This window comes from Cebus imitator, unplaced genomic scaffold (assembly GCF_001604975.1).
Source record: "Cebus imitator isolate Cc_AM_T3 unplaced genomic scaffold, Cebus_imitator-1.0 Scaffold136, whole genome shotgun sequence".
Lineage (NCBI taxonomy): Eukaryota > Metazoa > Chordata > Mammalia > Primates > Cebidae > Cebus > Cebus imitator.
The window spans coordinates 222,219-235,681 of NW_016107451.1; the positions used below are offsets into that span (position 1 = coordinate 222,219).

The 13,463-nt window shown below is 50.2% G+C and overlaps 1 protein-coding gene across 17 annotated transcripts in view; it reads right to left on the bottom strand.

Annotated features, from left to right (window-relative positions):
- Positions 1-13,463, bottom strand: part of RAP1GAP2 (RAP1 GTPase activating protein 2) — a 273,881-nt gene that overhangs the window by 162,239 nt on the left and 98,179 nt on the right. Inside the window, exon 1 of one of the 17 annotated variants that reach the window (XM_037743145.1) lies at positions 8,265-8,385. The exons of the other annotated variants lie outside the window; for them this stretch is intronic. Coding sequence (XP_037599073.1) covers positions 8,265-8,296 — 32 coding nt within the window. The 5' untranslated portion in view covers positions 8,297-8,385. Of the gene's footprint in view, positions 1-8,264; positions 8,386-13,463 lie in introns of those variants that run through there. 17 annotated transcript variants of the gene reach the window in all.

Genomic DNA, 13,463 nt, shown 5'->3' on the forward strand with positions numbered 1-13,463 from the left:
AAACTCCGTCTCAAAAAAAAAAAAAAAAAAATTATAGTAAACACACGTAACATAAAATCTACCATCTTAACCAAAGCATACAATGCAGTAGCATGCATGTACAGTGCTATGTAACCATGACCACTAACTCCGTAACTTTTTCATCACCGCAAAGGAAACTGGTCTGTCGAGTTTTGAATGAGGAATACGTTAGCACAGCTCAAAAGCCAAAGGCAGGCTACGTTGTCTTCTCCTGGTCCCAATCTCTCCACTTCTCATTCAACCTTTGAAATGATTTTTACACACCCTTCTGCAGCTGCTCCCGCTTTTTTTTTTTAAGGGGGTCTCATTCTATTACCCCACTGGAGTGCAGTGGCGAAATCCCAGCTCACTCAACAACCTCCACCTCCTGGGCTCAGGCAATCCTCCCTCCTCAGCCTCTCAAGTAGCTGGGACCCCACAGGCATGCCCTACTATGCCCAGCTAATTTTTTTTTCTTTCATTTCTGGTAGAGATGGGGTTTCACCATTTTGCCCAGGCTGGTCTCGAATTCCTGAGCTCAAGCAATCCACCAGCCTCGGCCTCCCAAAGTGCTGGGATTACAGACATAAGCCACCTCGCCCAGCCTTCTGCAGCTGCGTTATGCAAATACAAGCCAACACAACACAAAGATAAAGTACTATTTTCCTTTTTTTTTGAGACAGTCTGACTCTGTCCCCTAGGCTAGAGTGCAGTGGCACAATCTCAGCTCACTGCAACCTCCACCTCCTGGGTTCAAGCAATTCTCTTGCCTCAGCCTCCCAAGTGCTGGGATTACAGGCACCTGCCACCACATCCAGCTAATTTTTTTATTTTTACTAGAGTCCTACTTTTGGGAGGCTGAGGTCGGGGGGATCTCTTGAGCCCAGAAGTTTGAGACCAGCCTGGGCAACAAAGTGAGATCCTGTCTCTAAAAAACTTTGCCAGGCATGGTAGCATGCACCTGTGGTCCCAGCTACACAGGAGGCTGAGGCAGGAGGATCCCTTGAGGGCAGGTGGTCAAAGCTTCGGTGTTCGCACCATTGCATTCCAGCCTGGGTGACAGAGCAAGACTCTGCCTTAAAAACAAACAAACAAAAAACGGGCTAGGCATGGTGGTTCATACCTGTAATCCCAGCACTTTGGGAGGCCGAGGCAGGCAGATCATCTGAGGTCTGCCACTTGAGACAAGCCTGGCCAACATGGCGAAATCCTGTCTCTACTAAAAATACAAAAATTCGCCAGGTGTGGTGGCACACACCTGTAATCCCAGCTACTTGGGAGCATGAGGTAGGAGAATCGCTTGAACACGGGAGGCGGAGGTTGCAGTGAGCCGAAATCACGCCATCGCACTCCAGCCTGGGCTACAAAAGCAAGATTCCATCTCAAAAAAAAAAAAAAAAAAACTGCTTGTAACAAAGGTCAAAAGGAGCCATCAGCAAGGTAACTTGGAAGTGTCCCTGGCAGCTGTTCTCACCGTTGGCCCAAGCAAACTCTCTGTGTTAATTTCCCCTCAGTTTCTTTCTCTAGATCGACAGTCATGAGCAAAATGAAGACAGCCTTAAGAGAAGAAGCGAGTATGAGGCTGCGTCAGTGGTGCTGAACGGAGGGCAGAGGGTGACCACTGGGTTCAGAACCACAGTGGCTGCTGGGCACTGGTGAGAAGCAGAGCCAGAGCTTCAGGAAGTTCTGCTGTATGGGAGAGCAGAGAGCGCGTGAGCTAAACATGGGTTTGCAGGGATGTGGGGCTTTTCCTGGCTGGGTGGCTGCTCCTTTGTTCTCATGGGTGATGTAGCACTACCGGCTCCTGTCCCCTAGAATGCAGCCCCAGGCTAGGGCCTCTAGCTGGTTCAGGCTATATTGACCTTGATTGGGTCCTTTCTCCCACCCTCTTTTCCACCTCCTTCCTCTTTTCCCTTCCCTCCATGTCATTCTTTTCTTTTTTTTTCTTTTTTTGAGTCTCACTCTGTTGCCAGGCTGGAGTGTAGTGGTGTATTTTTGGCTCACTGCAACCTCCACCTCCGGGTTCGAGCAATTCTCCTGCCTCAGCCTCCCAAGTAGCTGGGACTACAGGTGCGCACCACCACGCCTAGCTAATTTTTGTATTTTTAGTAGAGATGAGGTTTCATCGCATTGGCCAGAATGGTCTCGAACTCCTGACCTCAGGTGATCCACCTGCCTCGGCCTCCCAAAGTGCTGGGATTACAGGCATGAGCCACAGTGCCCGGCCCCCTCCCCATCATTCTTATGCACATACACTGAATACCTGCTCAAAATAAGAGTGCACGAAGGGCTTTTTGTAGGTAGGACATCTCAGCTGTGTCTTTTACAAGCTTCAATACAACCATCGGTCTGTGAGGGGCTCAGGTGAAGAGGACCTAAGAGCTTAACTCTTTCCAAGGAAACACCCAGACCATACCCCAGATAAGAGCTATGAATTTTTTGAAATTCCAACCATTCTTCTCTTGGAGTCTTGGGTGTTTTTAGTCTTCAAGAGTCTCCATTTAAATGCAAACATCCAGTTGGCAGAGGGGAGAAAGGGGAGGGAGAGGGTACCCATTGTTCCCCAGGCAGGGAGCTTAATCTTATTCCTCTTACTTAATCTGCAGAACACAGACTCTTTCATGATCCACACTTTGCTTTTTAAAAATTCCGGTAGCCAGGAACAGTGACGTGTGCTTGTAGTCCCAGATCCTCAGGAGGCTGAGGCGGGAGGATTGCTTGAGCCCAGGAGTTCAGCCTGGGCAACGCAGGAAGACCCTAGCTCTAAAAAGTATTTTTAATATATAAATAATAAAAATTATAGTAGCCGGGCGTGGTGGCTCAAGCCTGTAATCCCAGCACTTTGGGAGGCCGAGGCGGGTGGATCACGAGGTCAAGAGATNAAAAAAAAAAAAAAAAAAAAAAAAATCTAGGGAGAACTTGAGAACTTTCCATCAATTGTAGAAGTTGTCAGTACCAAAAATTGAGTGGTTTATGTCAAACCCCAAGAAAAGGAAGCCATGAAGAAAGGGCCCTCATGCATGCCTGTGTGTAACAGAAACTGCCGGGAAGGGCTCTCCCAACTAGAACCTTCCAGTTAAGCCACTTCTGTGAAGACCTCTCCTAGCAGCAGCCAACACCACCAAGAACAAACGCCCCTCCTGAGATAAGCCTCAGTACCCAGTGGTCTTTGTTTCAAAACAGCTTCTGTGAACTTCTTTTTCCTCTAAAAGCTTCCCTGTCCCCGTCCCCTCAGGTGTGTGATGGTCCATAACAGCAGGGACATCTCTGACCACAATCCCTTGCTATTACCAGAAACTCTTTTGTTTTGGAGAGTTGGTCTTTCTGTCACTCATTTTAGGTTGTCACAGTTACACAGACAGCTTCGCCATTCTTTTTAACTTAATTTTATTCTTTTCTTTTGAGACAGAGTCTCATTCTGTCGACAGGACAGAGTGCAATGGTGCAAACTCCGCCTTCCGGGTTCAAGTGATTCTCCTGCCTCAGCCTTCCGAGTAGCAGCTGGTATGACAGCCGTGCATCACTATATCTGGCTAATTTTTGTATTTTTTTAGTAGAGATGGGGTTTTGTCATATTGGCTAGGTTGGTCTCGCACTCCTGGCCTCAGGTGATACACCCACCTCAGCCTCCCAAAGTGCTGGAATTACAGGCGTGAGCCACCGCGCCCAGCCTCACCATTCTATTCTAAGTCCTTAGTCCATGACACGAATGTGAAATAATTTAGGTAACCAGTTCACTCTGAATAAGAATTTGCGTGTTTCCAATATTTTGCTATTTCAAATAATACTGCAGTGAATGACCTCATTCTACGTCATTCCAAGTCTGGAAACATACACATCTGATAAGTCCTCAAAGGGTCAAGGAGGATAGGCATGTATAATGGAGACAGCTATTGCCAAACTGTACTGCCCATGGCATGGTACCAATTGAACCCCAATTAAATTATCATGAAGGCGAGGACCACGTGCTTACCCAACACACCATGCTTCCACCCCTGTGGCTGGTGCCGACCCCAAACAGCATTTGTCTGTGGTGTTTGCTGGGCCCACTCACTTTGGCCTCCCCCTCCCCTGTAATCAAGCTCCTATCTCTACTTGATGGAACTGCCCTCTCCCACTGGAAAGGACTCTGTGCACACAACACCACTCTGACCAGAGTGTGCCCCCGACTCACTGGGCCAATCACTGCTCCCCATTCCCACCCCTGCACATAGGGACTGGTTCTGAGATGGACACACAATCCAGGCCCATCAGAACTCCTCCCTGGAATGAATCTAACCAGAGCTATTGGAAAGGAGCTTTCCTTCCTCTTTGGGGGAAATTCAGCATTTAAAATGTTTAGCCCACGGCCGGGCTTGGTGGCTTATGCCTGTAATCCCAGGGCTTTGGGAGGCTGAGGCAGGTGGATCACGTGAGGTTGGGAGTTCGAGACCAGCCTGACCAACATGGTGAAACCCCATCTCTAATAAATAGAAAAAAATAGCCAGGTGTGGTGGCAGGCACCTATAATCCCAGCTTCTTGGGAGACTGAGACAGGAGAATCACTTGAACCCAGGAGGTGGAGGTTACAGTAAGCCGAGATCACGCCATTGCATTCCAGCCTGGGTGACAAGAGCGAAACCCCATTTCCAAAAAAAAAAATAGGCCGGGCATAGTGGTTCACTCCTGTAATCCAAGCACTTTGGAGGCCAAGGCAGGCAGATCACCTGAGGTCGGGAGTTCAAGACCAGCCTGACCAATGTGGTGAAGCCCCGTCTTAAAAATAAATAAATAAGTAACATTTAGCCCACAAGAGTCTACAACCATGGATTCTACATCCTAGGGACAGATGGCCCAAGAGAATGAAGTCAACACAAAGAGACACAGCAGCATGAGACGGAGAGTGGTTCTGCTAATGGTCCTGGATGCAGCTGTTCCTGAGGCCCAATCTTTTCCACAGATGGGTTACCCCAGTCAAAAAATCCCCCTATTTTGTTTGGCTAATTCAAGATGGGCTTCTGTCACTTGCCACCAAGGATCTTGACTAATACACCACACCTAAAGCATAATCCCAATTTTCTTACAATACAGAGAAACAGATGTGGATACAGATATATTACGAGAGAGGGTATGCTTTTGCATTAAAAAAAAAGATCACAAGAAAACATATTAAACGTTAATATTGCTACAGTCTCTCTTCTGGGATGGCAAGTGATTTTTATTTTAATCTTTGTATTTTTCTGGGTTTTCTAAATTTTCAGCAAGGAACAAGGATATTAAAAATATAATAAACATTTTTTAAAAAACAGATGGGGCCTGGCACAGTGGCTCATGCCTGTAATCCCAGCACTTGGGGAGGCCAAGGCGGGTGGACTGCCCGAGGTCAGGAGTTTGAGACCAGTCTGGCCAACATGGTGAAACCTTGTCTCTACTAAAAATTACAAAACTTAGCTGGGTATGGTGGTGCGAGCTTGTAGTCCCAGCTACTCGGGAGGCTGAGGCGGAAAAATCACTTGAACTGGGAGGCAGAGGTTGCTGTGAGCAGAGATTGCACTGCCGCACTTCAGCCTGGTGTCAGAGTGAGATACCATCTAAAAAATAATAATAATACAAAAAAAATTAGCTGGGCATGGTGGCACGCACCTGTAATCCCAGCTACTTGGGAGGTTGAGGCAGGGGAATTGCTTGAACCAGGGAGGTGGAAGTTGGAGTGAGCCAAGATTGCGCCACTGCACTCCAGCCTGGGTGACGGAGCAAAAAAAAAAAAAAAAGTTTGAGGAAACAGCACAGAGTACACTCAGAGGAAGGTTCTGAGACCATGCCAGGGTCAAGGGTCGCACAAATCCCACCCCTGAGGCCTGCTCTGCAGGGCAGCATACCCTGGGGTAGCGGCTGCCTGTCTCAAGGCAGGCCGGCAGGTCACAGAGGGAATCCACATTGTGGTCACTAAACCCAAGCCCTCCACTCGCGTGGCCAGAGCCACATTCCTCCTGGGCCACTTGCTAAGCCCCCAGCGTCCCCGCTCACCAGATCAGCCTCCTGGGAGAGCCCCATAGGGTGCTGGCCAACAGCTGTCCCTGAGCCCGAGACTACAGGAAAGGGAAGTGTCAGGATGAGAGGGGAGCTCGCAGGCAGTGGCCCTGCGCTTCTCACACCTGCTCCCAGGCCTGATCTTCCAGCAACACGTGACCCTCAGTGGGGCTGTGAGCTTGGGCAGCACAGAGCCTTAGGGACCTTCAATTCAGAACATGGCTATAGGGGAAGGGAGGGCTGCTGCTTCCCTGGAGTCCCTAAGGCACTCTGGTTTCCAACTCGGCTGAGCACTTTTGCAGACCAGGCGAGAGCTACCCACCAGCCCACCCTATCATCAACCAGAGAAACACTTTTCCTATTAGACACACTAAGGTTCTGAATAAAGTTTGTTTAGGTATTTTTTTACCATTTTAGCCATTTTTAAGTTTGCAATTTAGTGGCATTTACACTGTGGTACAACCACCACCACTGCCCCTTTCCAGAACTTCATCATCATCCCAAACAGGAACTGTCGATCCATTAAAGAAAACTGCCTTTCCCTCCAGTGCCTCTATTCTACTTTCTGCCCCTATGAATTTGCCTATTCTAGGTATCTCATATAAGCATACTGTACACTATATGAGTATATGGACTATAGACTATATTTGTGTGCCCCTTAAAATTTCTGTGTTAAAATCCTAACTCATAATGTCATGGTATTAGGAAGAGGGGCCTTCAGGAGGTAATCAGGTGGAGCCTTCATGAATTGAACCAGTGTCTTAGAAAAGCGGCCTCAGAGAGCTCCGTTGCCCCTTCACTATCATCTGAGAAGACGGCAAGTTGACAGTTGTCTGTGATCCAGGAAGTGAGCCCTCATGAGACACCACATCTGCCAGGACCTTGAACTTGGACTTTCCAGCCTCCAGAACTGTGAGAAGTAAATATTGGTTGAAGCCACCCAGTTTGTGGTATTTTGTGATAGCAGCCCAAACAGACTGAGACAAAGTGGAATCAAACACTCATCTGTTCTGGCCTGGCGAGGTGGCTCACACCTATAATCCCAGCACCTTGGGAGGCCGAGGCAGGTGGATCACCTGAGGTCAGGAGTTCAAGACCATCCTGGCCAACACGGTGAAACCCCGTCTCTACCAAAAATATAAAACTTAGCTGGGCATGGTGGCAAGCACCTGTAGTCCCAGCTACTCAGGAGGCTGAGGCAGGAGAATCACTTGAACCCGGGAGGTGGAAGTTGCAATGAGCTGAGATCGTGCTACTGCACTCCAGCCTGGGCCACAGAGCAAGACTCTGCCTCAAAGAAAAAAAAATTGCACCTCTAGTAGAAGAATTGCTGAATAAGATTTTTGCTTAAACACAAATTTCACTTGTTCTTTAAGGAATTCGTTAGTCTTAGTTGCATTTCATACATGGGAAAATCGAGGGCCACAGTTTCGACTCCATGTACATTCCAAAATCATTATTCCCCTGGCTTTTTCCTGAGGCCGTTCCTCTGCCCTTCTGCAGCCATGTCTTTGCTATCTAGACGCCCCTACCTTTAAGACCCCTGAGACTTCCTCTGGGCCTGGCCCTCCACCAGGAGGATGGACAGCAGAGAGCCAGCCCCTCTGTCAGCCAGAGCCTGTGACCAAGAGGCACTGGCAGACGTCTGGAAAGAGGGGCAACCTGTATTCAAGGAATCTGGACCTGCTGGGGTGGAGGGCAGCTGGGCGCCACGAAGCATCAGCAAAACAGGATGGGGACGCATTATCCAACCCCAGAGCCAAGGGCCAACCCCGAGCATCTCAGCCCAGGTCCAGTGCGGTCACACGGCTGACTGCTTCAATGTTCACAATGGACTCAGAAAAGAGCCCAGGAAGTGTGTTTACTACCAAAGCCTTGGGGATCCATGAGCTGCATCCACGAAGAACAAGAAAGCACACCTTACCCAGCAGAGGCAGAAGGCGGCATCTCTCCATCTGGGAGGGTACCAGCAGCTGCAGCCACCAGCCAAGCTGACGAGACTGTGCCAAGATCAGCCCATCAACTAAGCCGCTAGGGCCAGTGGAGTGGACAGCTGTTGGCATTTTTCCTGCCCAGCTTCCATCCCCTGATCTTCTGAGAGCAACGTGCCAGATTTCCTTAGGTGACCCATCCCTCCTGTACTCCCAGCCAAGTCCCTCCATCCCTGGAACCAGGGGTGGGCATAAGACCTAGACTTCATAAATCAGTATATCGCATCCCTCTGGCCAAAGTTCAGGGATGGGTATGTGACTCACTCTATGTCCAGTGTGAGCCATCCCTGGGACATCTGCTGAAATTACTGGGAAACAGATTCGCTCTTTCTGTTGGTATTGCTAAGCGGGTAGAATGTCAGCCCACAGCAGCCATCACCCATCTTTGTGGATACCTGAGGATGAAAGATGAAGGCAACCCTGAGGAAAGCACAGCCTAGACATGGGGTGAAAGAACCAGTGTCCAAGGACTTCACTGCAGCCTGGATCCAGCCATACCTGAATCCATCCCTCTTGAACTTCCCGGTTGCCTAAACCCAAAAACTTCTTTCTCTCTTTACATTAATTTGAACTGGGGCCTGCCTATCAGCTGTCAAAAGTTTATTAACAATCAGCTAAATTACTGATCAGAGGTCAGGTGCAGTGGTTCATGCCTGTAATCTCAGTACTTTGGGAGGCCAGGGCAGATGGATCACTTGAGGTCAGGAGTTCAAGACCAGCCTGGGCAACATGGAGAAACCCCATCTCTATTAAAAATACAAAAATTAGCTGGGCATGGCAGTGGGCACCTGTAATCCCAGCTACTTGGGAGACTGAGGCAGGAGAATCTCTTGAACTGGGGAGGTGAAGGTTGCAGTGAGCTGAGATTGCACCACTGCATTCCAGCCTGGGTTACACAGGGAGACTCCGCCTCCAAAATTAAAAATAGGCCATGTGCGGTGGCTCGTGCCTGTAATCCCAGCACTTTGGGAGGCCGAGGTAGGTGGATCACTTTAGGTCAGGAGTTCAAGACCAGCCTGGCCAACATGGAGAAAGCCCATCTCTACTAAAAATATAAAAATTAGCTGACCAGGTGGCACACACCTGTAATCCCAGCTACTCAGCAGGCTGAGGCAGAAGAATTGCTTGAACCCGGAAGGCAGAAGTTGCAGTGAGCTGAGATCACGCCACTGCACTCCAACCTGGGCGACAGAGGGTGACTATGCCTCAAAAAATAAATGAAATATTACCAATCAGAAGGGACATTTGGGGATATTGTCTACTGCCCCACCAACACAAAGATCCTCAGGCCCGGCCAGGCGCAGTGGCTCACACCTGTAATCCCAGCACTTTGGGAGGCCGAGGCGGGTGGATCACGAGGTCAAGAGATTGAGACCATCCTGGTCAACACGGTGAAACCCCGCCTCTATTACAAACTACAAAAAAAAAAAATCAGCTAGGCATGGTGGCGCGTGCCTGTAATCCCAGCTACTCAGGAGGCTGAGGCAGGAGAATTGCCTGAAGCCAGGAGGCGGAGGTTGCAGTGAGCCGAGATCGCGCCATTGCACTCCAGCCTGGGTAACAGAGAGAGACTCAAAAAAAAAAAAAAAAAAAAAGATCCTCAGGCCCCAAACGTTTATTTAATAAAAATCACAATAACACAAATGCTATAGAATTGTCTCACGTGTAATACTGACTGACTCTGCTTTTGTGTACTAATGGGGGTACCAACTGCCCTGGGTCTAGGGGAGGCAGGGAGCAGGGAAGCCCCCCATGGCCTGACCTGCCTGCCCTTCTTTCCCCAGCATTTAACACCAAACATGAAACGGCGCCAGGCTGCCCTAATAGCCTCATCTCCCACCACTCCCCAGCACAAGCTCCACACCACAATCAGGGTGGGATCTGAGCAGCCCCTGTTTTATTTTATTTTTTTGAGACAGAGCCTTGCTTTGTCGCCCAGGCTGGAGTACAGTGGCATGATCTCAGCTCACTACAACCTCCACCTCCCAGGTTCAAGCGATTCTCCTGCCTCAGCCTCCCAAGTAGCTGCAACTATAAGTGCTTGCCACCATGCCTGACTAATTTTTTGTATTTTAAGTAGAGACAGGGTTTCACCATGTTGGCCAGGCTGGCCTTGAACTCCTGACCTCCTGATCCACCTGCCTCGGCCTCCCAAAGTGCTGGGATTACAAGCGTGAGCCCCCGCACCCAGCCCAGGCCCCCGTTTTTCTATCTTGGACCCTTTGCTCCCACTGTCTCCTTTACCTGGGACGTGCTTCCGACTCCGTCTCTCCCTTCAGACATCCTGTCCAGTCTCCACAGCCCACCTCAAATGCCACCAACTCCAGGCAGCCTTCCTTGGGCGGCCTCCCTTTCTTCTGACCTCCAGGGCTCCCTGCACCCCTTCTCCATACCTCCCCTCTTCTGTCCTGGGTTCACATTCCAGGGTTGACTTCTCCTTCAGAAGCACAGGCTGCTGGAGGAAGGGAGGGCACCCAGATATGGACAGAGGTGAACTGAATGAGTGAATGAACGTTTGGGACACAGCCCATTTAAGGAGAGACTGCAGCCTGCATTTGCACTCATGGAGGGGAAAGTGGGTGTGGATGCCGCAAAGAGGGCTGGCAGCCCTTTCTAGAAGTGGGGCTGGGGGTCAGGGGAGCTGCGATGCGGAAGCCAGGCATCTCAGTTCCCATCGTTTGCACCACGGCTGCCGCCCACCTCTGTGTGGCCGTGCCCTTGGGGGACCTTCTCACCGTCCATAAGGAGCCTTAACTGCTGTCACTCTCAAAAGCCCTTCCTGGCACATTTGCAGATCCTGTTTTCAGATGGCCTGTGTCAGGTACCTGTTGATTTACACACTGTTTCTGCCTTTGCAGCTCAGATTAAAGATCTTACTAAAATAAACCTTCTGTTAAAATACAGATGGCACCGGTAACCCAGGCTGCAGCCGGGACCTTCCTGTTCACAGCGAGAAGTGAGAATTTCTGTTCTCATGAGTGAGGCCAGCAGCCAGGGGACCTTTCAGCTTATCTAAAGCTGGACAGGACAGACTTTCCCCTCCTCTGAGCTTCACCCTCCCCTTAGCTCAGGCTAAGTATTCAAAGAAGCCCAGCTGTTCCACAGACCCATCTGGTCCCTTCCTTTAAAAATAACCAGAATGTTACAGGGTGCAGTCTTCCTCACGTGTTGGAAGTCTTGGCCAGGTCTCCTCTGAGCCGCATTACAGTCTGCTTGACTGGACTGTAGGGGGTTAAGTACCTTGGCCAGGGTCACCATGTAATTGGTGGTGGGAGAAAAAGCACAGAACCTGGCATTGCGCAGATTGGAATCCCAGCTCTGTTATACCAGTTGGGTGACATTGGATATGCCATCCCTTTTGAACCTCAGCTTTCTCCTCTATTAAAAACGAAGATAAAGATAATCAGTGTCGCGCAGAGAATGAAATGAGGTGAGTGACGCTTAAGTGTGGGCCCAGAGCGGGGACCCAGGAGTGCTCCTGTCTCTGTCCCTTCTCACGTTATTCCTGAGTTTCTGTGCTGCGATGCACAGCCTCCCATAATGTCTGTCATTTTATTTAGGGGTAATTCAGGAGGGAAAGGGAGGAGGAATCTGAAGGTAAATCCACAGTGGCCATTCTGCAGCCCAGCTCCCACAGGGAGCCCCACTAGGCTGCCAGGACCCCCCTTTTCCATCGCAGTGGATATGCCCAAGACCAAGAAGGCCCGAAGGACGTGCAGGGCTGGCAGGACTGGGATGCAACCCCCCAGCCTCTGTTCACAGAGTTCCACCTGGAGCTCCCAAGCCCAGGCCTCCTGCTTCCCACACTGCATATCCCATCCTTCAAGGGAGGGGCGGGAAGCACAGGTGTGGCCAGCTGCAGGTGGGCTGCAGTGGGCAGGAGGCTGCCAGCCCTGTACTGAACAGGCAGCTAGAAGTTGAGATGGAATGAGGGAAGGCCAGGCCAGCCAGTGTTCCCAGGGCTTCTGATTTCTCAAGACTGGAAAACAGATTCACAGTGTGGAATCTTCCAATTTTAAAATATCAGCTCCAAAGGAAAAAACAAAGTATGTGGGCTGAACACAGCCCATCAGGCCTGGACGCTCCAGCCAGGCAGGGCTCTGTTTCTGTGCTCCCCACTGCTGCGTCCCCAGCACCTAGGACGGTGTCTGGTCCAGACGACAGGCTTCCTAATGACAGGAGGAGACCGCAGGGGCCAGCTCCCAACCTCTGCCTCAGACCGCAAGCTCCTAGGAGGCAGGGGTGCTGCTGTCTGCACCCTCCGGAGTCAGGACGGCGGCGTGCTACACACAGGACATGATGGTGAAGAACCAGGGGCTCCTGCCTCCACTCTTTTTTTTTTTTTTTTTTTTGAGACATAATTTCACTCTTCTTGCCCAGGTTGGAGTGCAATGGTACACCCTCGGCTCACTGCAAATTCCACCTCCCAGGTTCAAGTGATTCTCCTGTCTCAGCCTCTGAGACAATTAATACAAAAATTAGCTGGGCATGGTGGCACACACCTGTAATCTCAGCTGGGATTACAGGTGCGCACCACCACGCCCAGAAAATTTTTGTATTTTTAGTAGAGACGGGGTTTCACCATGCTGGCCAGGCTATTCTCAAACTCCCAAACTCAGGTGATCCACCTGCCTCGGCCTCCCAAGGTGCTGGGATTACAAGAGTGAGCCACTGTGCCCAGCCCTGCCTCTACTTTTACCAGACTCTAACTCAGCCCCATCCATAAACCAGGGGCTAGAGTAATACCTGCCTAGTAGGGTTGTTAAAAGGTGCTTTACCCAGCAGAGTAAGCCCTTCTGACAACAGGGGTCATCATGGTGCACTGATCCTACCACACAGCACTCAATGTGGCAGATAAAGATCTTTACAGTAAAGAAAGAGAAAAAGGCAGAGGAGGGGGAAAGACGAAGGGAGGGGACGGCTCTAATCCACAGGTCTGCCCCCTCCTGCCTTTGGAATGGACTAACCACGAGCCCAGGTCAGCTGTCTCCGGACATGCATGGGGCTGACATGTCTCCAGAGGCGTCCCCAGCTCCCAGCCAGGCCGCCCACCCGTGGAGGACTCCGGGAAGGACTTGGATGGAGCTCCAGCCTTCATGAACCAGGGTGTTCATAACTGATAAGCTTAAAAGCAAGTGACAATTTTTCAATCCACCCTTGCTCCAAGGACACTGAATAAACACAGTGTCGGCTCCAGGCTCCCACTAAGCCTGTCTGGAAGGAGAAGGGAAGGTGAAACCCAGTGTATTCACCTCAAGAAATGAGCTTAGATTCGAGACCCTCTTCAGGGTTCAAGCAGGAGCCCCCCCACTCAGAAATCTCAGCTTACAAAATACCAGCCATGTTCTTCCTTCTGCCATGGGTGTAAAGGCTACCCCAGGCCCCACCCAGACACTCTCAGTGGAACCCCTAAAGCGATGGGCCTGACTTCACTTTAATTTTTTTTTTTTTTTTTTTTTTTTT